We start from the raw sequence: 25,176 nt of genomic DNA, 5'->3' as shown, positions 1-25,176 counted from the left end.
TCCTCTCCATAGTCCGACGCCGTTAGCAGCTCCAATCGCCCCTTCCGTTCATCGCCGCCGTCCTAACCCTCGTCAGTTCGCAATGGCACGAACCAGGGGCGCGAAGTCTTCATCCCCTTCCACCCGAAAGCGAACGCCGCGCGAAATGCCAGTGCAAGCTTCAAGTTCTGAGCCGCCGCGGCCAGAAACCGTTCCGCCGCCGGCAAAGCTCTCGCCAAAGAAGAAACAGGCCAAACCACCATTGCAAACCCCTCCGGCGAAGCGCTACCTTACCAGGTCAGGGGGCCGGCCCCTCCAAAAGCGAGCTAGGGTAGAAAGCTCGGAGCCTATCGATTTAACAGGGCAATCCCCTGTTCCATCCCCTGTTTCTTCCCCTGTTTTGTCCCCTGCTGCGTCTCCTGCCCCGTCTCCAATTCCATCTCCGGTGCCATCTCCGGCACCGCCTGCGAAGCTTCCAGCAATCCAGCCGCCGCCTGCTGTGCCTCAAATTCCATCCGAACCAACTCCGGAAGCGGTAATTAGGCGGCCAATTCTAGCTCAGCCTCCAATTGAAGGCAATTTGGATTGCCGAGACCGGCCATTCCATTCGGAGCTATGCTTTGACATAGCTGCTTTCCAGCTGCGCCCGGAGCTTGAAGAAACGTTCCAATTGCTGCGAAAATACCGAATGGAGCAATTTCTGACCCCGCGAGACTTCTTCTACCCCAGAATAGCAATGGATTTCTATCAATCCATGACTTCTCGACAGGTTAGGGATCCTACCTCAATTCATTTCGTTATTGATGGTAGGCATGGTATCTTGGGGGCTCGGCAAATAGCTGATGCTTTGAACATTCCATATGAGCCCAGTCATTTCGATGACTTCAGAGCTTGGGCCAATCCATCTCAGCTGGAGATGGTGCATGTTTTGTCTGGAGGAGCATCCAGAAACCCGTATTTGCTGAGGGGGGAACTACCCCCCAAAGATGTTCCTTATTGATGCCCTGTTGAGGCATAGTATCTATCCCCTTCAACATTGGACTCAGAGAAGGGGAATTATGTTGGAGACCCTGTTTAAAATGTCTGAGGGCTATTATTTTGGCCCTCACCACCTGATCCTGGCAGCCCTTCTTTATTTTGAAGAGAAGGTGCATAGAAAAAAATTGCAAAGGGCTGATTCTATCCCCCTTCTCTTCCCACGACTGTTGTGCCAAATCCTTGAGCACTTGGGATACCCAGCAGAGCCTCAGCAGGAGCAAAAGAGGATCTGTAGAGATGTTTTTACTTTTGAAAGGTGGAGCAACAAGAACTTCCACAACCAGTTCAGGCTCTACCTGCCAGGAGAGTATCCCCACGCCTCATACCTGAGGGTATGCCTGCAGCCTCTCCCTCCATGACCAGTGCATCTCCAGTTCCTCCAGCAGCCCCTGCTTCAGCACAGCCTTCTACATCAGCCGGGCCTAAGATGGTCGTCCCTATTTCTGAGTATAGGGATCTATGCCAGGCATTGGAGACATTGACAGCCTCTCAGAGCAGACTTGCTCAAGAGATGGCAACTTTGAGATCTCAACAGCAGCAGATGATGGCCACTCAGGCTCACCATACTTTCATTCTGAGGCAGCTTCAGCAGCATCTTGGCCTCCCATCAGCTGAGGAGGAGGCCACTCCTACCACCACAGAGCCTCATGCCCCTCATCAGTCAGCAGCTCCAGCTTCAGCAGAGCCATCTTCATAGGCTATCAGCTTTAGCATTTCCTTCCTCTGAACATTTCTATATCTTTAATATATTACTTTTTTGTGTATTTTGTTTTGGTTAGTCTTTTGTGAAATCTCCTACATTTTGATAATATATTTGTGTAGATTCTTTGGATTGTTGTATTACTCCCTTTTTATAGCTGTTCACAAATGAGTAAAGTAATACAAAATCTAATTTTTGTTGTTAATTCTTAACATCAATTTACTCTTTCTCTCTTTGCTCACATTGTTTATTCTTTTTGAAACATGTGGTTTCTCCATTCAATATTCGAAATTGAAATCGATCAGGAGGTACCACTTCCTCCCTTTATTTTTCGATCACCCATATCACATTGGGGACAATGCTTAGCTTGGTTGGGGGGGTGAAATGAGGAAGGAAGTTTGCTAAGTTGAAGGAAGTATGCTAAGTTATTTTGATATTTTAGCTTTGTCTAGTAAAATAGTTATGTTATTTTGATAATTCAGTTGTGCCTAGTAATTTAGTTGTAGTTTTTTTTGCTTGTTACTATAATCTCCATGGATTTTGAGGAAAAATTTTCGAATTAAAATAGGAGAAACTGAACTTTTGCTTTGCATCTAACTTAGAGTTTGGATTATGCTTGCTAAAGTGGTTCAATTGTTGAAACTTCTATTGAAATCAAATTTAGTCCTTCCACTTTAAGCTATCCACATACTGTGCACAATAGATTCCTTTTATAAAATGAGAAACTATTTCCCCCTTGACTTAGAAAATTTTGGGACTTGGTATCTTTGACCTCATTTTAATGATATTGAGACACCTTATGAAAGGCCAATGAGCCTTTGAAAAAAAAAAGAAGAGAAAAAAAAAAAGAAAGAAAGCAAAATGTTTGCTTGCCTTGAAACCCGAGCAAGGTCTGAAAGGGTATATGGTGAAAACCTTTTAAACCTGGTGCCCTAAGCCTTCATTGGTTGGGAGTCACCGGCCTCAATGCTCGTTACAAGGGTGAAAAGGTGGAGTTAGCATATGATAGGCAAAAAGGGTATATGAAAAAGTCCGGGGTGAAATCCGAGGAGTAAGTGGTTGAAAGATCCTTAAAGCTTGATGCCCTAAACCTTAATTGGTTGGGAGTCATCGATGGACCCCCGTTACATGGACAAAACAGAAAAGAATGCCCCTTAAGCCTGCTCATTAGCTAAAAAAAAAAAAAAAAAAAAAAAAAAAAAAAAATGTGTTCTCTGCTTATTGAATTGGGTCAGTTTACTAAAGTGTTGAAAAGAGATAGGTTGGGGGGAGAGATTAGTTTAGCATGCTATATTTGGAACCTATCATATTACACTTAGATTTTTGTGGAAGATTAAAGTTTGGTTCTTTGGAAGTGAAAATGATTCTAAAACTTCAATTTGCATAATGCATTCCCTTGATCAGTGGTATTTAGCAAGGTTGCTGATTTCTCTTGTTGAAATATTGAAGTTATAGTTCTTTAATGATCCATGTGAGAGTTTGATTAGTCATGCCACTTAAACATTTTTTGGAAGTGATTAGCATGATGTTGTAAATTATGGTAATTTTGTTTTGTTTTTCTCTCCTTCATTGCTAAGGGACTAGCAATAGGTCAGTTAGGGGGAGTGATTACTACTCAAAAAGTGCTATTTGATAGCTTTTAATTAATCCTTTTTAACACTTTTGAGTAGTAGTTAGTGCCTTTTAACCCAATTAGCATGTTAAGGCCCCTTGCAATCAATTATAATCAAATAGCCTTAAGTTTTGGTGTTTTGATAGCATTTTGACCACCAAAGCATTACGAGATTGAGGAGAGTGATATGGAATCCTTAGAAAGCTATGGGAAGCTAAGAGGCATGAAGAATCAGAGCCTTGAAGCTCTTATGCCATAAGCAAAGTGGAAATGCAAAAGGGGAAGCAAAGAGGATTCAGCCGTGGAGCACTCTTGATGACAGTCACTGCAGCTAATTTTGGAGCCCTTCCCGAAGTCCATTTCCTGCATACAATATGTCATTTGAAAGCTTGGGGAGTCAACAATCCAATGCCTCAAACCGTGTGCAATTTGGATCTGAAATGAGGAAGCTACAGCCGTTGGAAGATAACTGCTCCAAGCTGAAGGAAGGAAGACTTCAGTAAAGTGCTGCGAAATCACCATTCTTGTTGCGGAATGGTTTCGCAGCCTTTTTGCACAGTGCTATGGAGTTCCCCTGAAGCTTCGCGCCGCGATGGAAGCCAAACACCTCAAGTTGGAAGTTCACTTTGCAAAGGTGTTGAAGCAGCTGGCTGCTATGAAGGAATTTCGCAGCTCCTCTTGTGCACCTGCGAAATTCCGCAGACCTCATCTTTCACCTGCGAAGTGGTCCTTAGTGCTTCCTGATATTTGTAACCGACTCTTGGAGATATTTTTCATTAGATTTTTTGTTGCTTAAATGCCTAAATTCTCCTTGTAAGTCACCAATGATAGATTTCCTTAGCTTTTAAGTTAGGAATTTAGCAAAATACCATGATATAGCTGTACTTGGGATTTTTGGTATAAAAGAGAGCCCGAGGAGCCTGTTCTGTGGGTGTTCTGGCTGTTGAACTTTTTGTAAATTCCAAAGAAAGAAATACAAAGAGCTTTAGCTCTTGACTACCTTACCTTCTCACTTCGTATTTTAATATTTTTTCTAAGTTATGCACTCTCTGAGGAATTTTCCCCAGAGAATGAGTAGCTAAACCTTTTAGTTCCTTGGAGTTAAGGTTGCCGGGAAAGGTTCCAAGTGCATCAAGCAGAAGCTTTGTGGTTTCAGCTATGAATGAAGAGTAAGTGTGTCCCGTGAATGGTTTCTAATGTTTTTAGTTAACTTAAAACACCTTGGAGTCACCTGGGCCAACACTTGGTAAGGCAAGTGATCTTCACCCATGGAGATGCACTAGTTTACCCCTTGCGAGCCTCTGGTAGGTGACTTGAAGGTAGGATTTTCTAGAATAGCCAACACTTGGTAAGCTTTTGGACTCTTAGGAGACATCCATTAGTTACCTCTTGCGAGCTTTTGACGGGTAATCCAAGGTTAAAGATCACCTTGAATGGTAAAGGCTAGTGAGAGGCTCAAACCATTACAAGTTGCATCAGTGAGAGAATTAAAGCTGAAATCCAATTGAGGGATGCATTTATGCAGCACCCGTTAGAGAATTGACTTAATGTTAAGTCTCTAATGTGAGGAATTGAACCAAGTGACCGGAGCTATGCTTTTGCATGAGAAACCTCCCCTGTATACCTGAATCTCCAAGGAATGCTTTTCTTCTTAAGTTATTTTCATCACTTGTTGTGTTGTTAATCTAAGTTCAACCCTTTTTCAACCAAAGTTTGTGTTTTATTTCTTAAGCTAATCTTGAAATGAAACAACACCAATTCACTTTGAATTGGTATCATTTTTTACTTGAGTGTCCTTCCCAGTGGAACGATCCTAGAGCCACTATGCTATAGTAGCTTTGTATTTGCTACCCTAGTTTATGGTGTTATAGGTTAAAAATTTTGTTGATTACACCTGCCATCAAGGAGCACCAGCTGGACATACATCAGCTGAGACACCAATTAGGCATGAATCAAAAAGGCTTTAATCTCATAAGCTCAATGGATGTGTTTTCCTCGTGAAATGTATGACAAACCTCTTCAAAATCCTTGATGTGAGTATAAGGATTCTCATTCTCCATTCCATGAAATTGAGGTAGAAGGGGTACCAAGTGAGTTTTATCACAATAGGCTCATTAGGAAGAACTATACATGATCCCATTCCTATCCTTTGAGGATGCATATATTCTCTCATTGATCTAGACATGTGAGAATTGTCATTGTTTGGTCCTTATTAGGTTTGTTGATTTTTCCATTGATTTTCCATTTCCTCAACAATTGGATCACAAACCAAAAATGATTAGCAATATAAGTCCTTTTCAATCTCTCCCTTGAGTTTTATTCTCAATGTAGCATGCAATGGAGAGCCTACAAAACAAGCCAAGAAAAACCAAACCAAAACAAAAAGAACAAAAGAGAAAAATAAAAGATAAAAAATGGAATTAAAAAAAAATGGAGAATCGGTAAAGAGAACTTCACCAATCTTGTGATGTGGATCAAAAGGGTTAATCCTCACCAAAAAAAATGCCTAATCACCTAGGCACCATCCTCAGCAACGACGCTATTTTTGATCGCTCAGATTTTTGTCATTTATTAGTTAAAACAAAATTTATAACCTAATTCAATATTCTATAGTAGCTTGTACCCGATCAAAAAGTGGTTTTAGTACAAACTACTGTAGTATAGTGGTTTTTAGGTGTCGTCCACAAGGATGGATTATTCTCAGTAATTAAGGCTTGAATGAGATGATAAGAAATGATTGTGATCAAGTGAAATTGATTTGAAAAGGCATGATAAAATTTCAAAATAACAGTGATTTCAAATTGAGAGGAAAATGAAGAGTAAAATAAAAGAAAATTAATAGGAGGTGAAATTCTTGGAGTTAGGATTTTCTAGAAAGCAATTTCCATGGTGAATGGATGTTGAGATCTAATTTTCATCAAGTTAGATTGAAAACCTAATTTTTCATCTAAACCAATTTTTTATTTAGTTTTAGGTCTAGATCTAATTTCTCTTCAAATTAGGTCATTTAATCCAAGAGATGAATTCAAATCATATGTTCAATTCATCTTAAATTATTTTCCAATGATTCACACAATGCAACTATTCAATCTCATCAAATCTAGCATTAAGAATTTGATGAATCTACCTAGCTTGCATTATAGTAATCATCCAAGACAATTTGAAGAGAAAAATCCCCAAATTTCAATTAATCAATCAATCGGATCAAATTACCTTTTCAATTCAATCTCAATTCTCTAATTCACCATAGATCGTGCCTCTAGATCCTTCCTCCTTCGAGAAAAACGAGATTTAGCCACTCATGCTTAGAGATTTGATCTCACAAGACATGTTTGGCTACCAAAAAAATGAGAGAAAATGAAGGAAATTGGAGAATTATATAGAGAGAAGAAATCTGGAAAGTTCTACAATTAGGAAATGTATCAAAATTCATTAAATGAGTTAATCAAGTTTCAATTTATAGGCCAAGGTCAAGTGGACACTTAGCATCATCTAAGATGTCTTCCGGAGGCTTTCTCACCAAGGAATCTGGAGAAAATACAGTTTTACACGAGCTCTAACAAGTTCGCACGATTGTGCGAAGTGGAGAATACATGAGCACGAATTTTGTCTTCCTAGAGCATTTCGCATGACTGTGTGAAAATTTCGCATGGTCATGCGAAGTTAGTTTTCACTTCTCCTCTTTAGTTGCAGCCAAAATCCCCTCCTGGTCCATTTCGCACGTCTGTGCGAATTTTTCGCATGTTCATGCGAAATTGAAAAAAAATTTCAACTTCTTTTTGTCATTTCTCCCATTTCTTTCTCTTGATTCCACTTCCACTACCTCCAAATCAACTCCAAATCCCGGTCCAAACCGATTGCATTGCTTCTTTCATTATGCATTTGGATCATCATTAACTTTATTTGTTTTCTTCAATTTGATTCATCTCTTTTGTCACCAATTTATCAAAATCATACCTTGAAATGACTCCAAAACTTCATAAAACTTGTTAGTAACTCTTGCAAGGGCAACAACATGTTAATTGAGTGTTTTAGGCATAATTACTACTCAAAATATGTGAAACTCATGAGAATTATTATATAAAATATGCTCTTTTTGAGTAGTAATCAAACCCCAACATAAAATAATATTTCTAAAACTCATCTTTTATGCCACTTTAGCTACTTTTTATAATCAAAATCATCAAAAATTTTGGGAATTGTATACAAGATGTGTGTGATAATGGATGTTTTCGTATACTTTAATCATTTTTTCTATGCTAATTAGATAACAAGCATGCTAGGATTTTTTTTATTTTATTATTATCTAACCCCTCATGTCTTATGGAAGCGCATTATAAGTTATCTATGCTATCCAAGTACGCCCCCTAACACCCACAAACTAAATTTGGTGAATATGTTTGTCATTGTGAACTATGCCTATGATTGATAGTGCTTGGGTGTTTTGATATTTGTTTCATTGTTCAATTATTTCTAATAAAGTGCATTCTGGATGATATATTATTTGAACTAACTTTGGTGTCTTGTGATAACGCATAAGAAGCAGTCCAGCTACGTACCCTAAATTTTCTTTTTGATTTGTAATTGGTTTTCTTGTTTAGCATGTTATTTTTTAGAAATCACCTTAGTCTACCTAGATACCCTCAATCAATTGATTAATTGTCACATTCCCCTCAACTTAGTTAGTAAAGACCTCTTTAGGGCTTAGAGGGGTGCTACCTCTTAGAGGTACCTTCCCAATAGGTTACCTGATCCCCGGACCTAGACTCGGGTTTTTCAAAGACACGCTTTTCCAAAAACTATGAAGTTATTTTTAGGGTTTTATTTCTTGTTTTATTTTCCATTTAAAATAAAAATAAAATAAGTGGTGACTTTGACTTTTCCAAAAAAAAAACACTAATCAATTTTTCACAAAATAAAAAGCGAGTCTCACCCATTGAGTGGGGACACATGTGAAAAATGCGGGTCCACAAATTGGCAATTCTGACTTTTCCAAAACTAAAATTTTTCACAATATAAAAGCTAGTCTCGCCGATTGAGTGGGACGCATCATGAAAAATACGGGTCCACACATTCTTTTCTATTATGTTAGATCTAAAGATCCCTAGGGATAGATGCATACACCCTATGAGATCTAAGGCATGGGAACGAAGTAATCCAAGGGTCCCAACAATAATAAAGTATTTATAGTCAAACAACCTGAAGAGTTTTAGTTTTGGAAAAGTTCTAAACTAATTTTGCGTGAAAAAACTCAACAAAATCAACATTACAGCTCGAGCTCATTGAAGGACCGCTTAAGCACCTCGAACGCTTGAGCAGTCTTCAACACTTAAGCGTTTCAGCCCACTTGAGCGGTCCTACCCTTTTATAAAAAACTTAATATAAGTTATTTTAAGTTCAAAAACAAATTGATTCTCTTTATATCTTATAGGAGTCTAACTTACCACAAGTCAAACCTTTTTAAACGTACTTATGACTTCCTGATTGGACAAACAATAACCTTTGATCTTTAATGGAAAGAAAATCACTATCTAAAAGGATTTCTATAGCCATACATTAAAAGGAACAAATTTGCCAACATATAAACAAGACATAATGTCCTAACATAAAGGTTTTAAGAATTTGCACATAAGTTGTAAGAAGTTCTAAACCTCAAGCTAGGTTTTTTAAGCACTTTACAATGTAATTGGCTAAGGTAGGAAAGAACTTGTTAAGTAGGTTGGGCCTGACTAATCAAGGTGCTTTTAGTATACACTCTCTTTTCTAAAGCCTTAATCAATTGAAGTAGAGCCTTAACTAGTTCATAAACCATTGAACTAATTGCTCAATGGAATAAGGGTCTAAGCCTAAACGATAACTAGTTAGTCTTTAAATGCTTAACAACTAGTGAATCAATCAAATCGGTTGTTCTATTGGTTGAGCCTTTTTTGAGGGTTTTAAGGTCTTTAAGTTGGAAAACTATAAATTGAAGTGTTTTAAAGCATTTATTAACATGATACTTACTACATTGAATTGAAAAACCTTCTTTCTTTTCATTCAAAGCTTTTCCAAGTACATTCAATTCTAAATCTACAAATCTTTTTTATGTTCATTCATGTCTTTCCTAGTTTTTCTTGTATTAAGAGCCAAACTAGTTACTAGAATTGGAGTTCATAAATTCACCCCTATTTACTCTTGTGAGAGAAGTTATTCAAGTAGGTAGATCACTTGAAGAGTTTGTGAAGTTTCATTAGAACCTTAAAATCCAAACGTAGACATTGAAGGCTCATGGTTTAGGTCTTGAAGATAGTAAACTCTTGACTTGGTTAGGAGTTTGAGGAAATGGACATAAGCGACTTGTTTAACCACTATAAAAGAGTTTGCAATCTTATTCTCTGAATTTCTTGATATTGTTCTTTAGTTGTTCATTATCCTCTTCATGATTTTTTTGTAATTGATTATTTTTGGAAAAAAAAAAAAACTTAATACCCAAGTCACCTTTCTCTTCCTCATTAGGCGATTGTTTAAATTGAATTAGCTTATTTTCACAACTAGATCGAGTTTTGAACATTTCATCTAAAAACAATTGGTGTCTAGTGAAAGTAGGTCAAGTCTTTTATAACATTCAATCACCATCATTTAGGTAACCTATCTACCATTACTCGGTTAGGAGTTTGAGAAAAGTGGATGTAGGTGGCTTGTTGAACTATTATCAAAGAGTTTGCAATCTGCTTCTCTTAATTTCTTGATATTGTTCTTTATTTCATCATTATCCTCTTCATAAATTAAAAATCTTAACACCTAATTCAACCCTCCCTCACACCCCCCCTCCCCCCCTTTCCTCCTTCTTGGATGATTATTTAAATTAAATTATCTTGTTTCCATAATTAGATCAAACTTTGACCATCTCATCTTAAAGTTAATTAGTGTCTAATGAGAGTAGCTGAAGTCTTTTATAGCTGCAACCACCATCATTTTGGGTGCCCTTCCCAAATGGCTTGAGAGCGGCCAACAACCTCATCACCCCCAACATGACATTCCCATAACTTGAACCCATGACCTAATACCAATTCTCGGATCAAGCTTTAACCATCTCATATGAAAATTAATTGGTCTAAGTAATAGAAGCAATACCAATTTTTTAAAAATTGATTTTTTTAGGGTTTAAGTACTAACATTTAGGCTTAGATGTTCCTAAACTTAATATTTCAATTGTTAAAGACAACCTTGAAGTTGTTGGAAGTCTCGTAAACTCATGATCTTCCACCCGATGACTTAACCTTGTGTTTGGCACACTTCTAGTGGGAATGAAAGAATGGTGGAGGCTATGGCTCTCTTTCGCTCTAGATGGTAGAAAACAAAAAGTTATGGAAAAACCTTAACCTTTATGAGGTATATATAAGGTTCCTAATGAGCTTAAATGACTTGAGCCCACATTGGCTTGGGTCACTTAATCTAGCCCAAATTGGGTTCTAATTGATTAATTAACCCAATAAGACCTACTAATTAATCATATAGTCTAATCTAGAGACTTTGTTCACTTACCCTTGTGCAACCTTACATAATTAACAAAATGCCCTTATGCACAAAAGTGAACTTAGAGTCAATCCAATCCTCATAATTCATGCCAACAAGGTATATGAGCTCAAAGTAAGGACTATTGGGATCCATAGGAGTACTAGCCCCCTTAGAATCCAATTCTGAAGTTGATTCAACATCCCACTATAGAGAATCAAATGAACTCCAGTATCTTATGTAAATAACAACGAGACATTATGTGTTTGGGTCTATGACATGCTATCCATTGTGTTCAATCTTCTCTGAACCGGTGTCCATAGTGTAATAAGGTGAAATCTATCAGCCTTTCAAGACCATCTTTACTATCCTTGAGTTACAGATCCTCTTATTCTGTATTCAATTGATATGTCTTAGTTTTCAAAGAGTTTATGTCAAGTTCCACTTAAGGAACTACAATGGTCATAGTATCCATGAACACACCTCCTTAGGATCACCCAAGAGGACACACTGTCTCAATCTCATGAGATATCATGATACTTCTATTGAGAATACCTATTGTTACCGACCTCCATCAATGGTGCTCCAATCCATAGAGAATATATGATCAACCTATGATCACACCTGTAGGTCAAAGTCACTACTAACTTTAGCACAAGTTTAAAATTCTCTTAAGGTTGAAAGACAACACAATGAAGCAGCTTGGTGAAGTCATGACTACTTAATAGCCTTAAGTCATGACTCACTATAGGTCATGTCCAATGTGTAATACACGATAGTGCACTCACCATGGGAAACCCATCCCGATAGCCAAGACCAATCATCCCTTCAATTAGGAGGTGGTGCACTACAACCTCTAATAGGTTGTCAAGACTCATGAACTGGTTGTGAACAAGTCATCTGTTTGCAAGAAATCCATGACTTAGATCTTTTGTGCAACTCTTAATACACCTAATTCACGTGCAATGCAAAAGATGCAGACAATAATGCTCAGAAAGTATAATACATGGAATAAGGATAAATAAAAGTGAAATTGGAACATCATTAAATAAATAACAAATTTCAAATTTATTACATTATGTCATGCTTTTAAGGGCTCTATCCTAACTGTTACACCCAAATAAGAATCAAAGCATAAATTAATAAGACCATGATACAAAATAATGAGATTAAGGTACAAAGTCATGAGATTAATGATACAAATCAATAGGACTAAAGATACAAAGGAATGAGATCAAAGTTACAAACAAAGATATCAAAGGTGAAAAACCGTTAAAAATCCAATGGGACACCCAAAAGGGAATGAATGGGTGATTTGAAAATTTTGAAAAATATTTAAAATATTATTCCAAATTCTTTTAACCTAATAGGTATCAGGAGTTTCCCAAATGACTAAATAGGTTATATTTAAAATCTTTAGATATATGAAAAAAAAAACTTATTTTTACCTTTTAGAAATATCTTGTGATTAGTTAGAGATAAAATAATATAATTATTAATATCCAAAAGATGTATTGAGAGATGTTAAGGATAACAATAATTAGTTCTAGGTATAACTACCATATCTCTCAATATAACTTACTCAACATCCTTAATAATTGTTAGAAATTTGAGGTTAATCCAAACTATGGTAATCACCCTAGAGGGGGGGGGGAGGTAAATAGGGTGATAGTCTCTTTTTCACAAATTTAAACTATGCAAAAATAAGAGACAATTATATGCAAGTATATAATAAACAAAATAAAGACAATTGCATATAATTTAAAAGAGTTAGGGAAGAGAGAGTGCAAACATGAGAGTTTATAGTGGTTCGGCACTTCCTTGCCTACATCCACTCTCCTCAACCTCCTAACCGAGTGAGGGTTCCACTATCTTGAAGCTTCAACCAAGCTTCCAATCTCTTTACAATTGGATTATGGTTCCAATTCACCCTCTTGGACTTTTGGCTCCAAGCACCCTTTACACTTCTCAAGAGTTATCCCACTCTTGAACAACCTCTCAAGTGATATCCCTCACTTGAGAAAATTCCTCTCAAAGATATACAAAGATTGATCTCACAAAAATCCTAGTAATAGAACTTTAGGCTCAAAGATACAAGAAAAACTAGGATTGAATGGTGCACTAAAGATATGCAAGTTATGAAACAATGGTGCACTCAAAAAACACTCTTCCAAGGCTCAAATATATTCAAGAATGATTTGGGAAGGTTAAGATTATGAAACAATGAAGATTGGAGCCTTTTTATAGAAGAAAAAAGTCATACTAGTCGTTGGGGGTTCGACCGGTCGAGTTAGGGGTCGACCGATTGACTAGCCGTTAGGAAAAGTGACCATTGGGCCTCAACCGGACCTCAACCAGACCTCAATCGGTTGAGGTTCAACCTTGATCGGGAAGAAAAGGCCGCTGGGAGAGAGAAAAACTTTTTGGCCTCCCTCAACCGGTCCTCGACCGGACGAGCACAACTGGTCGACCGGTTGAACCGGTTGAGCCATTTTTTGGCTCAACACTCAACCTTTTTTAACTTAAAACCTTTTAACACAAGTTTGAAAATCATTTAACACAAGGTTTTAGTTGAAAACATGAAATCATCCAATTCTTAATATATTTAAAACAATATTACTCTTGGATGATTTTGGTGCATAAATAAATAATGAAATGCATGAAAGTCCTAGTGCACCAACAACCTTACAAAGAGATCTTAAGAAGCTTTGGTCTTAAAAAACTCTTCTCTTTGAGGTGGTCTTCTTCTTCATGATTTCTCCTTAGCTTGATTTGTCTTTGGATTGCCACTTTGGAAATCGTCTTGCCTAATCACACTTGAAATATAATCATTAGTTCTAAACCTTGTTTTGTTATCATCAAAATCAAGATTAACCAAACCTTGGTTTCACAATAATGAATTAACCAATCAATCAAAAGGTTATCAATATCATTAAACATGATATAAATAGTAAAAAATATGCAATGAGACACAAGATTTTTACAAGGAAAACTCTCACAAACTACGAAGATAAAAAGTCACGAGGTCTAAGACCTATTAATCTAAATCCACTATTCAAAATCAAGTTACATAGATTTACTTGGTCGTTTTACCCTAAAAACTTACTCTTCATCACCCACAACTTGATTCACGTCCACAACGCAACAACTCCTTGTTGCTCCCTTGTAGATCCTTTAGCCACTCCAACGGGATTAAGGTCTTCAACCTAAGACTCCAAAATTAATTCCTTAAATGAGAAATCATGAATAATATGACAATTTAGGTTTTCTCTCAAGGCACTATAAGAAAAAAGGCTAACCATGACGTTTTTTAAGTGTCAAGAAATAAATTCAATGGCGTTTCCCCAAAGTCTCATCTACTGGCCTGTCATAATAAGTATTTGCCTACAATGACGCTTCTAGAGAGCGCCATTGAAAATAACCTTGACTCTTAAAAAAGTGTCATTGTTAGTTATATCAGATTACATTGACACTTTTATAAGCGTCATTGCTGAGTAGAAGAAACCTTGACACTTTCTATAAGTGCCATTGTTTAATGGTTTCAAATATCGAATTATAATGACACTTCTAGAAAGCACCATTGAAGAGAATTGCTCTCATTCCTTGACACTTAGTAAAAGCATCAAGGAAGATAATTGTTTAATTTAATAATTTTTTCACCTGCTATTGAAATAATACATACACATAAAAATAAAAAATAAAAAATTATGTACCAATGAAATTAGTTGTTGCACCTAATTTTTCACTTGGTAATACATTTCCAAATTGCAATATTTAATCACGGATAGAGAACTTGTATAAGAAACACAAAAAAAAAAAAAAAAAACTAAAAGATATTAAAATAACAACAAAAAAAAGTCACAACTTTAATGTTTAGTCCCTTAACATGGTCCATTTTTTCTTTACTTGCAACCCAATTTGCCTTGGTCTTCAACATACTGCTTCATGCTAGCTTATCCAACTATAAGGTTAATTTCCCAAAAAGATGACCTACATGCACAAAAAACTAAAATCAATTACAATTTCGAAAAAGATATATAAGCAAAGGACAAATTAAAAAAATAAAAACCTTTAATTTATACATGAAACAACTAATAAGCATAATTGAAATTTTAATTTTAATTTGCCTAATTACTATATGTCAATGCACTAGAACAATCATAAATTATATTATTAAAAAACATTAAAACTTGGATCCCTTGTTTTTTTTTATTAGAAATAAATATTTTTATAAAGATTGAATGTTTTTTAGTATCATAATGCTGAAGTTATTATTGCTAAGAATATTATTGATCTAATAGTCCCAAATGCAACAAACATGCACTATACACACATTCATCTGTGTTTTGTAATTGTAGGTGAGATATAGGTTGATCATATCACGAAGCTATAAACATGACAGTGTCCTTGTTTATGGTGGGTGTACTTCCAAATGCAACTACCATATTATTCTCTATGTCACTACCCTATCTATCCCAACTTATCAAGTACCCTGTAGGTGATAAATACACTTACATATAGGAATTTCGTTCACTTAGTAAAATAACTAATTGTAGTTAACTCAATTATTTAATCAAGAGTCGATAATTCTTCTAGAATTTGAATATTCCTTACAAGGCAAGGATTTCTGTTACTTAATACAAAATTCAAACTAATTAATTATAACAAAAAATAGGTATAGGTCTTGAAAAACCATGAGTTAATTAAAAGAAATAGTTTAAACATGTATTATAATGTGAAACTAAAACTGTACCTACTATTTGATAACATCATTTAAGTAAAATATATGTTGAACTTGAAGGAAATAAAACACTATCCTCACCTGACATTAGCATAGTGATTTAAAGTTCTTTCTAGTAAACCAAAGCCAGCACCTACATGTATAAAAAACAATTTGATACAACTTAGAGGTAGACATTAAAAGGATTTGCAAAGAAACTAACATCAATCGCAAGAGAATAGAAAATATTGTGGGAAAATACCAATACTCTAAAATCTTCTTATAATTAAATACTTATTGAGTGTACTATGGTATTTAATTTAATAGTGTAAAGATAAATATGATGTTATTGTAAAAGCAAGGTCAAAGAATCAACAATGTCATACAAATAAGCAAGGTTAAAAAATTGAAAGAATTTATGAGCACCCCCAAAAATACTTCATCTACTCAAAGTCAAACAATTGCTTTATTATTTCTCCTATTATGTACTTATTGTAATTCAATAAATTTGAATGAATGGAAAGTCATTACTGTTCAAATTATTACATAAAAATATAAATTAAAATTTTAATATTTTAAAATATTATGGGCTGTAAAAATTTTACCATGAATTTAAGTTTGTCAATTATGTCAAGTTTCAACTTTATGCAATGTCATGCCCTAAGGCCTAAATCAAGTTTGAATATTCTATTGTCCAAACAAAGTTGATTTTTCTATAATTGGGAACCTTTGCCTTCTATTTAATAAAATGATGAATATTAAAGAAATTTAAAAAAATGATTACACTTAAATTTACATTATTTTTGCTTTATCGCATTATCATTAAAAACTAATAAAAATATGAAATTTTAATGATAATACATTCAAATGCCTAAAGAAATAAATAAAAATAATTACTTGATTCATTATTAATTTATTATAGAGCTTCTAATATTTTTCTTCTATAAATTCTAAAAGTTTGAGGGGAATCAATTTAATTATTAATTATTGAAACTAGTTGATTTTTCTATAATTGGGATCCTTTGCCTTCTATTTAAGAAACTATCCAAAAAAAAATATATCAAAAGGCATTTTAGATGGCAAATGAGGATTAGATTTTAGTTTTTTGGTCCCTATAGTATACCAACAAGCTTGGTTTTATTAATATTTGAGACATGGCAGATGATGATTAGATTTTCATGGGTGAGCAAGTTAGTGGTCTGCATGTTGATGATGAAGTGTTTTTATTGGAAAAATCACAAAAACTAATAAGATAATCATCAAAGTCACAACCTTAGGCATGAAAACTCAAGGAAGTTCCATGCTAACAACTAAACCTTTTAGGATAACATAGCAAAAAGGTCCAGAAATGATAATTGTGAAATCACTAGAAAGAGGAGAAAAAAATCTATAGAGCTAATATGAAAAGCAATAATAGTGAATGAGTATGAGTTGATTCTTTTAAAGGGTGTTTTAGCATTTCTACATGGATGGTGGAACAAAAATAAAGTTTAAAAAAAATGGTAGTATCTGCTAGCGGTGCACTATGGAACTAAAATCATAAAATAAGCAAAAAAAAAAAAATAGCTTTACAACTAAAATTCTCAAAATCTAGAAGAAATACAATAAAAACACACAAACACACACCAAAAGTTAGAAGAAAAAAAAAAGTTTGAAAGCAAGGGGAAAATGAAAAAGGAAGATGATTACCCCTCCATTTGCCATAGCAATGGCCATGATAGCAGCAACTTCCATCACTCATGATAGAGGATTCCACATAAAGCCCAAGAATTTAAGCAACTTGTTTTCTTGTTTCGAAAAATTGTTCTTGCCATATCAGTTTTTCCATCATTATTAATAAAATAAAACTAGGGCACTACTCAACAACATAAAGAATAGCCTTTTTTCTCATCCAACTTGTTTGGACCAAAGATCTCTAACCTAGTTTCCCCTTCCTCTATTGCCAAACAGCTTGAATTAGAGCAACAACATGAACTGATTTTCTAAGCAGCTAAAGAGCATTTCAAAGGAAATATGCTCTTCTATCACCATCAACGTTCTATATTGAAATTTGAGCAGCCTTTTCAACTGCAATATTAGTAGAAACAGAGTCCATCGCATTCTCATTGGACTTAAAGAACAAAGGTGACTTGTTAAATGTGCTTCTGCCAAATATCCAACAATTTCTTTAAGGAAGTTTTATTGAAGATCCAGGCCCCAATTCCATTACAGCCACCTTTCCTCAAGTGAAGTAAAAGGGCCCCCACATGGCAGAGGACATTAGAGCCCAATAAAACTATCTAGCAACTCAACACAAACGGGAAGCATGTACTGGGCAGCCTGATTGTCGTCCAGAACTTGTAGCCGTATACAATAGAGTACACTAGGGTGGACAACATGATTTCTACTAATTGGAATGACTGTGAGAATTCAAGCCACATAAATAACATGCATAACAGCATTAAGTTCTTGAAAATGTTGAGTAAACCCAGCTTACGATGTCCTAATATGGTGAAGTATGTGCGGAACATGTAGAGGAAGTGAGAGAGGTAGTAGGCGTATGACCAGAAGAAGGGTCGCCCCGATGGTCGTGTCCCCAGAGGGAAGCATAACAACCATTGTAATGGGGTCTTGGACCTCTTCCAGAACCACCGGGTGTCCCGGATCTCAGCGGCGGTGGAGAAAAACGTCCCGATGAAGACGACAATTGAAATCAAGGCCATGGAGAGGCTGTAGAGAGCGAGAATGGGGCCCAGAGGCACGAGTCTACCAAAATTTTGAATGCACTTTCACAGTGGAATGGTGAGTACACTCTGCAACAGGTAATTCCAACTGAGAAATTGAAATCTATAAGAATGGTGTAAGGAAGAAATTAAAACCCTAAAATAAAAGAAATTGATCCCTAAAATGGTATAAGAGCATCAAAGGCCATCATGCAAATAGTGGAAAAACTAATTTCGAGGGAGATAAAAAGATATACCATGGTTACGCACAACAAATGTCCATTAGGGTTGGGTTTCAACATCACAATTTTTTGAAATCTCTCTCAACAAGAGAATGTTGGAAACCCAATACTACTAGGAGTGTTTTGGAAACTCGTGGGTATTAACAGAAATCATTTGGCTTTAGAACGAATGCTTGTCAATTTGTTGGAGGTGAGTGTGAGTATTGAGCATCGAGTGCAAGAACTATGAGGTTAAAGTGGAGATTGCGGGATTATGTGTACTTATAAGGGAAAACAGAAGATGACGCTCTTATAGAGAGCCAAGGTTAAGCTACTCGTTCAATGACGCTTCTAAGAGTGCCATCATTTAAATTTCATCTTACAATGACCCTTCTAAAAGCGCCATTGTTTAAAAGTGCCATTGTTTCTACCTACAAAGCGTCAAGGGAATGTAAGCGCCAAGAAAAGTCATTTTTATTAATAAGCAATGACGCTTTTTAAAAGAACCAAGAAATAAAATGCCATTGATTTCATTTTTTGTAGTAGTGAGTGGTCCTCTCTTGAGCATGAGAGGTCTCTTGAACGATCTATTTTCAATTGCCCAAAATCTCTAACCCTCAGGGGGTTAGTCGAGGGTACTTATAGGCAAAAACCCAAAGAGTTTCAATATTTTAAGTTTCCAAATTAGAGTTTAAGTGAAAATCATCTAAAATCTTATTCTAAACTTAGCAGGACTGTCATGACCGCTTGAGTGTTCACTACTTCTTTTGAAAAAATAATTTTAAAACATTTTAAGTACAAAAATAATATTGAACCTATTTATACCTCAAAGAAACATAATATGTCGCATGTCAAACCTCTTTAGACACACTTGTGACTAATGAATCAAACAAATAACAATCTTTAATCTTTAATGAAGAGTAAGTCACTATCTAAAAAGACTTTTATTGTCAAACATAAAAAGGAGAAAATTTGACAACATATAACTAAGACTCAATGTCCTAAGAAAAGACACACTAAAATGAGACCAACTTATCATGTTCTAATTTCATCATTGGAAGAAAATTTACAATTTTATGAAGTCAAATGATTAATTTTGGGAGCTTACTAATTTTCTAAGCATTTTTAGTCATTTTATGAGCAAAATAACAATATTTGGGAACATTATGTTAAAATTATGTTACAATAAAATTAGTTCTTTTTCTTTAATATTAATAAATAAAAAATGTCAAATAAATATTTTTTTTAAATAACATGAAATAAATATTTTTAATAATTTTTTTCTTTAACACAATATTTTATTTCATTTTGTTATTTTATTTTTGTCTAAATAATTAATGATTATGATAAATTGATTTTTTTTATGGTAAATAAATTTTAAGTAAATTTTAACTAATATTATATATATATATATATAATTTTTATCGGATAAAGATGAAGAATGAAAAAGAAAAGGGAGAATTGGGTTTTAGACCCATTTGGCTTTGATAATTAATAAAGAGTCCTTCAAACACCCATAATTGATTTCAAGGATATGAGATGGGAATAAACAAAAATACCCACTTGACTCATTTTTGTATTTATTCTACCACCCTTCACATGCCACTATTATTTCTTATTTAACCATTTTTGGATTTTTCGTTATTTTTTTAAACTCTTTTATAAATAATTGAAAAATCAAAATTATTTTTTTATTTTTAAATTATAAATAAACAAAAATTATATTAATGATTCAAAGACTATTTTGGAAAATACTTTTTAAAAAAATATTAATTTAAATAAATAAAAATTACATTTTACATTTATTTTTATTTTTTATATTTTAGAAGTAAATAATTTAATGATTAAAATACTATTTAAAATAAATATATTCACTATTTTAATTTTTTTATATTAAAAAGTATTTTAAAGTTTTTTTTACTATTATAAAATAAAACGTTTATTTTTTTTAATTTTCTTTCTTCCTTATTTTAATAACTTTTTGAACATGACTTTTAGTAATAAGTTATATGAAATGTTACAAATTTGTTTATTAGGGATTTATTTTAATGATTTGAATTAATTGAAAATTTATTAAAATAAGAAAAAGAAAAAGAAAGAAAGAGGATGGATGGAAAGTTTTTATTTTAAGTACTCAATTAAAATGTTTTCATATGACCGAACTTTAGAAGTGGATTATATCAATACATAGTAGAGATTGAATTTTTCTTATATAAAAGGGTTGAAAGGTATATTTACTTATTTTAGATGAAAACAAGTAGTTAAAAATTATATAGATTATATTTTAGTTTGGTTTTAAAATATTTTTCTAGTTTTTATTTTTTATTTTTAAAAATAATTTTTATTTTCTATACTGTCTCTTTTTGAAAATATTTTTAATTAAAAAATGAAAACTATTTTTTAAAATGAAATTGAAAACCTTATTTATTACTATTTTTTTATATGAAAATAAAAAAATAATAAATTTTATTTATTTATTTATTGCGTCACTATACAATTATATTACATTAACTGTATAAAGGAAATGTACTAAGTGTATAAAGGTGTACAAGGCTACTCTTTGTGAAATATTATAATCGATTATGAGTCATTCCTTTATTTTTTTTTATCACTCATGAATTGTACATATATGTCATGCACTTTATTTAATTCCCGCATGGAAATTCCAATATTTTTCCTAATAATAATATTTGGAGAAAAAAAAATTTGACCTTAAATCATCTACCATCTTCTCAACCAAATCATTGAAAATATGGTTAAACACTCTTACGTGGACACATAACTTAGGAAGGATATAAAATTTGTATCATTGTATAAGGGTATTACACTAACTGTGCAAGGGAAATGTAAAATTGTACAAAGGTGTACAAGATTACCCTTTGTGAATGAATTTAATTGATTATAAACTACTTTTTTATTTTCCTTGTCACCCAATGATTGTACACCTATGTCATGCACTTTATTTAACTCTTATATGAAAATTCTAATATTTTTCCCAATAATGATATTTGGGGAAAAAAATTGACCCTAAGTCATCCACCATTTTCTCAATCAAACCATTGAAAATATGATTAATACACCTACATGGATATATAAATTAGGAGATATATGAAATTTGTGTCATTGTACAAGAGTATTACACTAACTGTACAAGGGAAATGTGCTAAGTGTATAAGGGTGTACAAGGTTTTTAATAGGTTTTATACGATTTTTAAATAACTTGAATTTGACATTAAGACGATTATTGATTGTTTTGTTTTTCTTTTTTTACCAAACTATGTCATTAAGACATTCTCTACAAAAATTAACACATAGGAAATAAAATTAAAATCAATCATATTTGAATTGTTCATTATAAGTAAACTAAATGAAATATATATTTTTACTATTTTGCCTTTGTAAATATAATTTCATTGTTATCAATAGAGATTAAAAAAATCATATTTAAATGGCATTAAAAATAAACAAAAAATATTTTTATAACATTTTTATTTTTTAAAATCATTAATTTAAATTATGAAATTAATTTTAAAGTTAAAAATATTTGTTGTAATTATAGTTTTGAAGATTTCATGATTTTTATCTTATTACTTTGAAAAAATTGCTTTAATAAGAAATTATTTATTTTAATGGTTTTAAATATTTAAATCTTTCAAAAATATTAAGGATTAGTGTGGAGAGCAATTAGGTAATTTTGGAATGGAGAAATTTTGAATATTTTTGAAGACTTTAATTCGGTCAATTACCCTATTTACATTTTCAAAATTATTGGAAGGTTGGTAAATTAGTCTTATAAATATTGTCTTCTTGATTAATATTATATATATATATATATATATATATATATATATATATGCATGTGAGTATTTACTTTATATTCAAAAAAATAATAAACACCATGTGCCTAATTTGTAAGTTAGAAAAAAAAATTAATAATATTTTATAAGGTATTTAAAAAGTATTTATTATATGTTCTATAAATTTGAAAAAAATATAATATTTGATGATATCTAATTTACAAGTTAGAGTAAACAAATAATACTAATATTTTAGGAGGTGTTTAAAAATTATTTAATATATATGAGAAATAATATAGGTTTGAAATAAAGAATGATATTTATTATATATTATGTAAGTTTGAAAAAAAGAATAATATTTGATAAGGTTTTAAAAGTTATTCACTTCAAAAATACATTTGGTAATAATAATTTTTAATCATCTTTCATATTTGATGAAAAAAAATGATTCAAGTTGATTTCACTATCAAATAGGTGAGAGAATGGTAAAAGAGTCAAAGAGAGAATGAGAAAGGTGAGGTGATTGGTTAGTTTTTTCATTTAATAGTCAAGGGTATTTTAGGGATTTTTTAAAGACAATATCCTTACTATCCATTTTCATTCTTTCATTGGGTGTTGAGCCAAAACACAATTTTCCGAAAAGAAAAAGGGAATCCGGCTATAGCAAACACCCATTTCCTCTCAAAATCAAAATTTTTAATGAATGGTTAAGATTGTATCATCAGTAAAGTGTTCCGGTAATTTTCATTTATTGGTGACATATGCTTGAAAAAGTTTATTAAATATTAAATAATTATTTATAAAATATTAGAACATCGATGGAGAAAGAAACCGAAACAATAAAGGTAGGTGTAAATGAACTTTCGTCCATGCCCAGAGGCATTGAATGATAGATCATATCATACCTACCTGATTTAGAGGAAGAGCGAGAAGAGATGATGACTCCGGTTTTGCTAATCCCACAATGAGTGAATGACGAATGACATGATGGGATTGATTAGAAGACCACACCAGATATTTTCTGCCCACAGGCCACTTCTTCCCCCAATTTATCGCATCACGAGAAATTGAACGAGTCCTACACTGTGGGGTCACGAGTACGAGGGTACAACGCTGCCATTATTATTTCACTGCTGTGACGTGGCATGGTTAATTGACGGAAAAGCACACTTCCAGAATAAAAAAAGACCAAACAATTTTTAACTTAACCACGAAGTAATCATTCAACCTGGGTTTGGACATGGGTCCCACCCCTTGTACTAGGTTTCTAAATGTGGGATGACGATATTTTTTTAGCATAAAATAAACGTCACCCACAGATACACATTTCATACCATATAAATAAATAAATAAAATACAATATTTTATCAACTTTAACCACTCATCTATGTAACTTGGGTTTGAACGTGGATCCCACCACCTGTCCTAGGTTACCAAATGTGGGATTCGGACGTTAAATTAAAAATTGTGTTAGAATCGGATATACTAAGATAGTGTTTCAAGCATTTTATATGCCACCCCTACCCTAAAGTTTCCTTAAAATAAAAAATTATTTTATATTATTTGGTATAGTCTCATATTTTATTTTTTAACATTTAGTCCTTTTTTTTAAAATATTATTCTTTTTTAATTTTATTTAATAAATTAGGAAAAATGGAATTTCACGCTCTTACTTATAAATAATTATAAAATAATAATCCTATGAAAATAATTTAAATTTATTCACTCACCTATTAAAAATAGTTCCTAAAATGATCAAAAGTAATACTTATATCATTAAAATATAGTAGTTAAATGGTCAAGGTACTACGTTTGATAAATATATATATATATATATATATGAAATATTAATTATTTTTAAATAACTACTTAAAATTTATATTTTATAATCTTAAGTTCCTATAATGATTTTTTTATATTAAAATTTAGCATAATATCATCGTTTAAATTAACATAACTTCCAAGATTGACAAGCTAATATATATATATAATATTATGAAAATATAAAGTTTTAGTTATATCCTTTAATATTATTATTTTTAATGGACTTAATATTTTTTTTTTTCAATTTGAATCCAAAATATTTTTATGGTAAAAATAATGATGAACTTTTCATATAAAAATTAGCATAAATACGTCATTAACACTATTTCATTATCCTTCAAAATCTACCTAGTGTTACCATTTTAGCATATATCACATAAATTTCATACTATTGACCATAATGATAAAAATGACAATTAAAAGAAGATTCTTGAAAAAATAAGAAATTTACAACTCTTAGGTGGCATTTGTTTGTTTGTTTTTTTTACTTAGTTATAAATAGAATTTAAAACTAAATAGTATTTAATAACATTAAGTATTAGTTTGTTTGTTTGTTTTTATAATATTTTATTTTTATTAAATATAAAAAAGTAAACAAAACCAATATATTATTTTTTATTTAAAAAATGAAATAAAATATTTTGATTTTTTTTAATCAATAAAAAATTTATAATAAATTATAAAAAAAAAGTAGAAAAACAAACAATTTAAAGTTTAAAAGTAAACTATTTTAAGTAAAAGGTTAAAAAAATAAACACCCCCTTAATCCACTCAATAATTTGCTTATTCAAATCGGATTAATATACAGATTTTAAGGAAATAAAGCATTGAGAAAAAACAGATGTTGAATTTTTGAAAAAATAAAGCACAATAAAATTTTATTTTGTGGTACCTCCAAATTATTATATATAGAATTTAATATTTTATTGTACTAATGCTATAAAGTTATAAAAAGTTGAGATTTAGGTAATAACAAAAGGGTTGGATGCTGAAAACTATTTTATGTTGGTGGATAATCTGTATGATTTAAAAAAGGGAAGAAAAGGGTATGGACATATAAGGGCAAATACTAGATTTAATGCTGTTGTC

At 32.6% G+C, this 25,176-nt stretch overlaps 1 protein-coding gene, 1 long non-coding RNA gene and 1 pseudogene across 3 annotated transcripts; 1 reads left to right on the top strand and 2 right to left on the bottom strand.

Annotated features, from left to right (window-relative positions):
• The first annotated feature begins 82 nt into the window (after nt 1-82).
• On the top strand, nt 83-1,714 carry LOC117910989 (proline-rich protein 36-like). The gene is made up of 2 exons (XM_034825158.1): nt 83-898; nt 1,274-1,714. The coding sequence occupies exons 1-2, from the start codon at nt 83-85 to the stop codon at nt 1,712-1,714; spliced, it is 1,257 nt and encodes a 418-aa protein (XP_034681049.1).
• Nucleotides 1,715-14,551: 12,837 nt separating this feature from the next.
• Nucleotides 14,552-17,599, bottom strand: LOC117911767. Of its 2 annotated transcripts, XR_004650914.1 has the most exons (3): nt 17,233-17,599; nt 15,646-15,697; nt 14,552-14,813 (listed from the first exon to the last, which is right to left on the bottom strand). It is a non-coding gene; the product is annotated as an uncharacterized LOC117911767 (long non-coding RNA). The 2 variants fall into 2 exon arrangements; XR_004650913.1 differs by lacking the exon at nt 17,233-17,599 and having other exon boundaries at nt 15,646-15,833.
• Nucleotides 17,600-17,628: 29 nt separating this feature from the next.
• Nucleotides 17,629-18,888, bottom strand: LOC117910988 (annotated as a pseudogene).
• Nucleotides 18,889-25,176: the final 6,288 nt, after the last annotated feature.

This window comes from Vitis riparia, chromosome 3 (genome assembly GCF_004353265.1).
Source record: "Vitis riparia cultivar Riparia Gloire de Montpellier isolate 1030 chromosome 3, EGFV_Vit.rip_1.0, whole genome shotgun sequence".
NCBI classification, from domain to species: Eukaryota; Viridiplantae; Streptophyta; class Magnoliopsida; order Vitales; family Vitaceae; genus Vitis; species Vitis riparia.
This window is presented reverse-complemented; position numbering and strand designations above follow the sequence as displayed.

What these genes read in the sequence shown, in the direction of transcription:
- LOC117910989 (XM_034825158.1), top strand. Translation starts at nt 83, where the DNA reads ATGGCACGAACCAGGGGCGCGAAGTCTTCATCCCCTTCCACCCGAAAG. An exon ending in ATCCATCTCAGCTGGAGATG is followed by an intron (nt 899 to 1,273) that starts GTGCATGTTTTG and finishes TACTTTTGAAAG; the next exon opens with GTGGAGCAACAAGAACTTCC.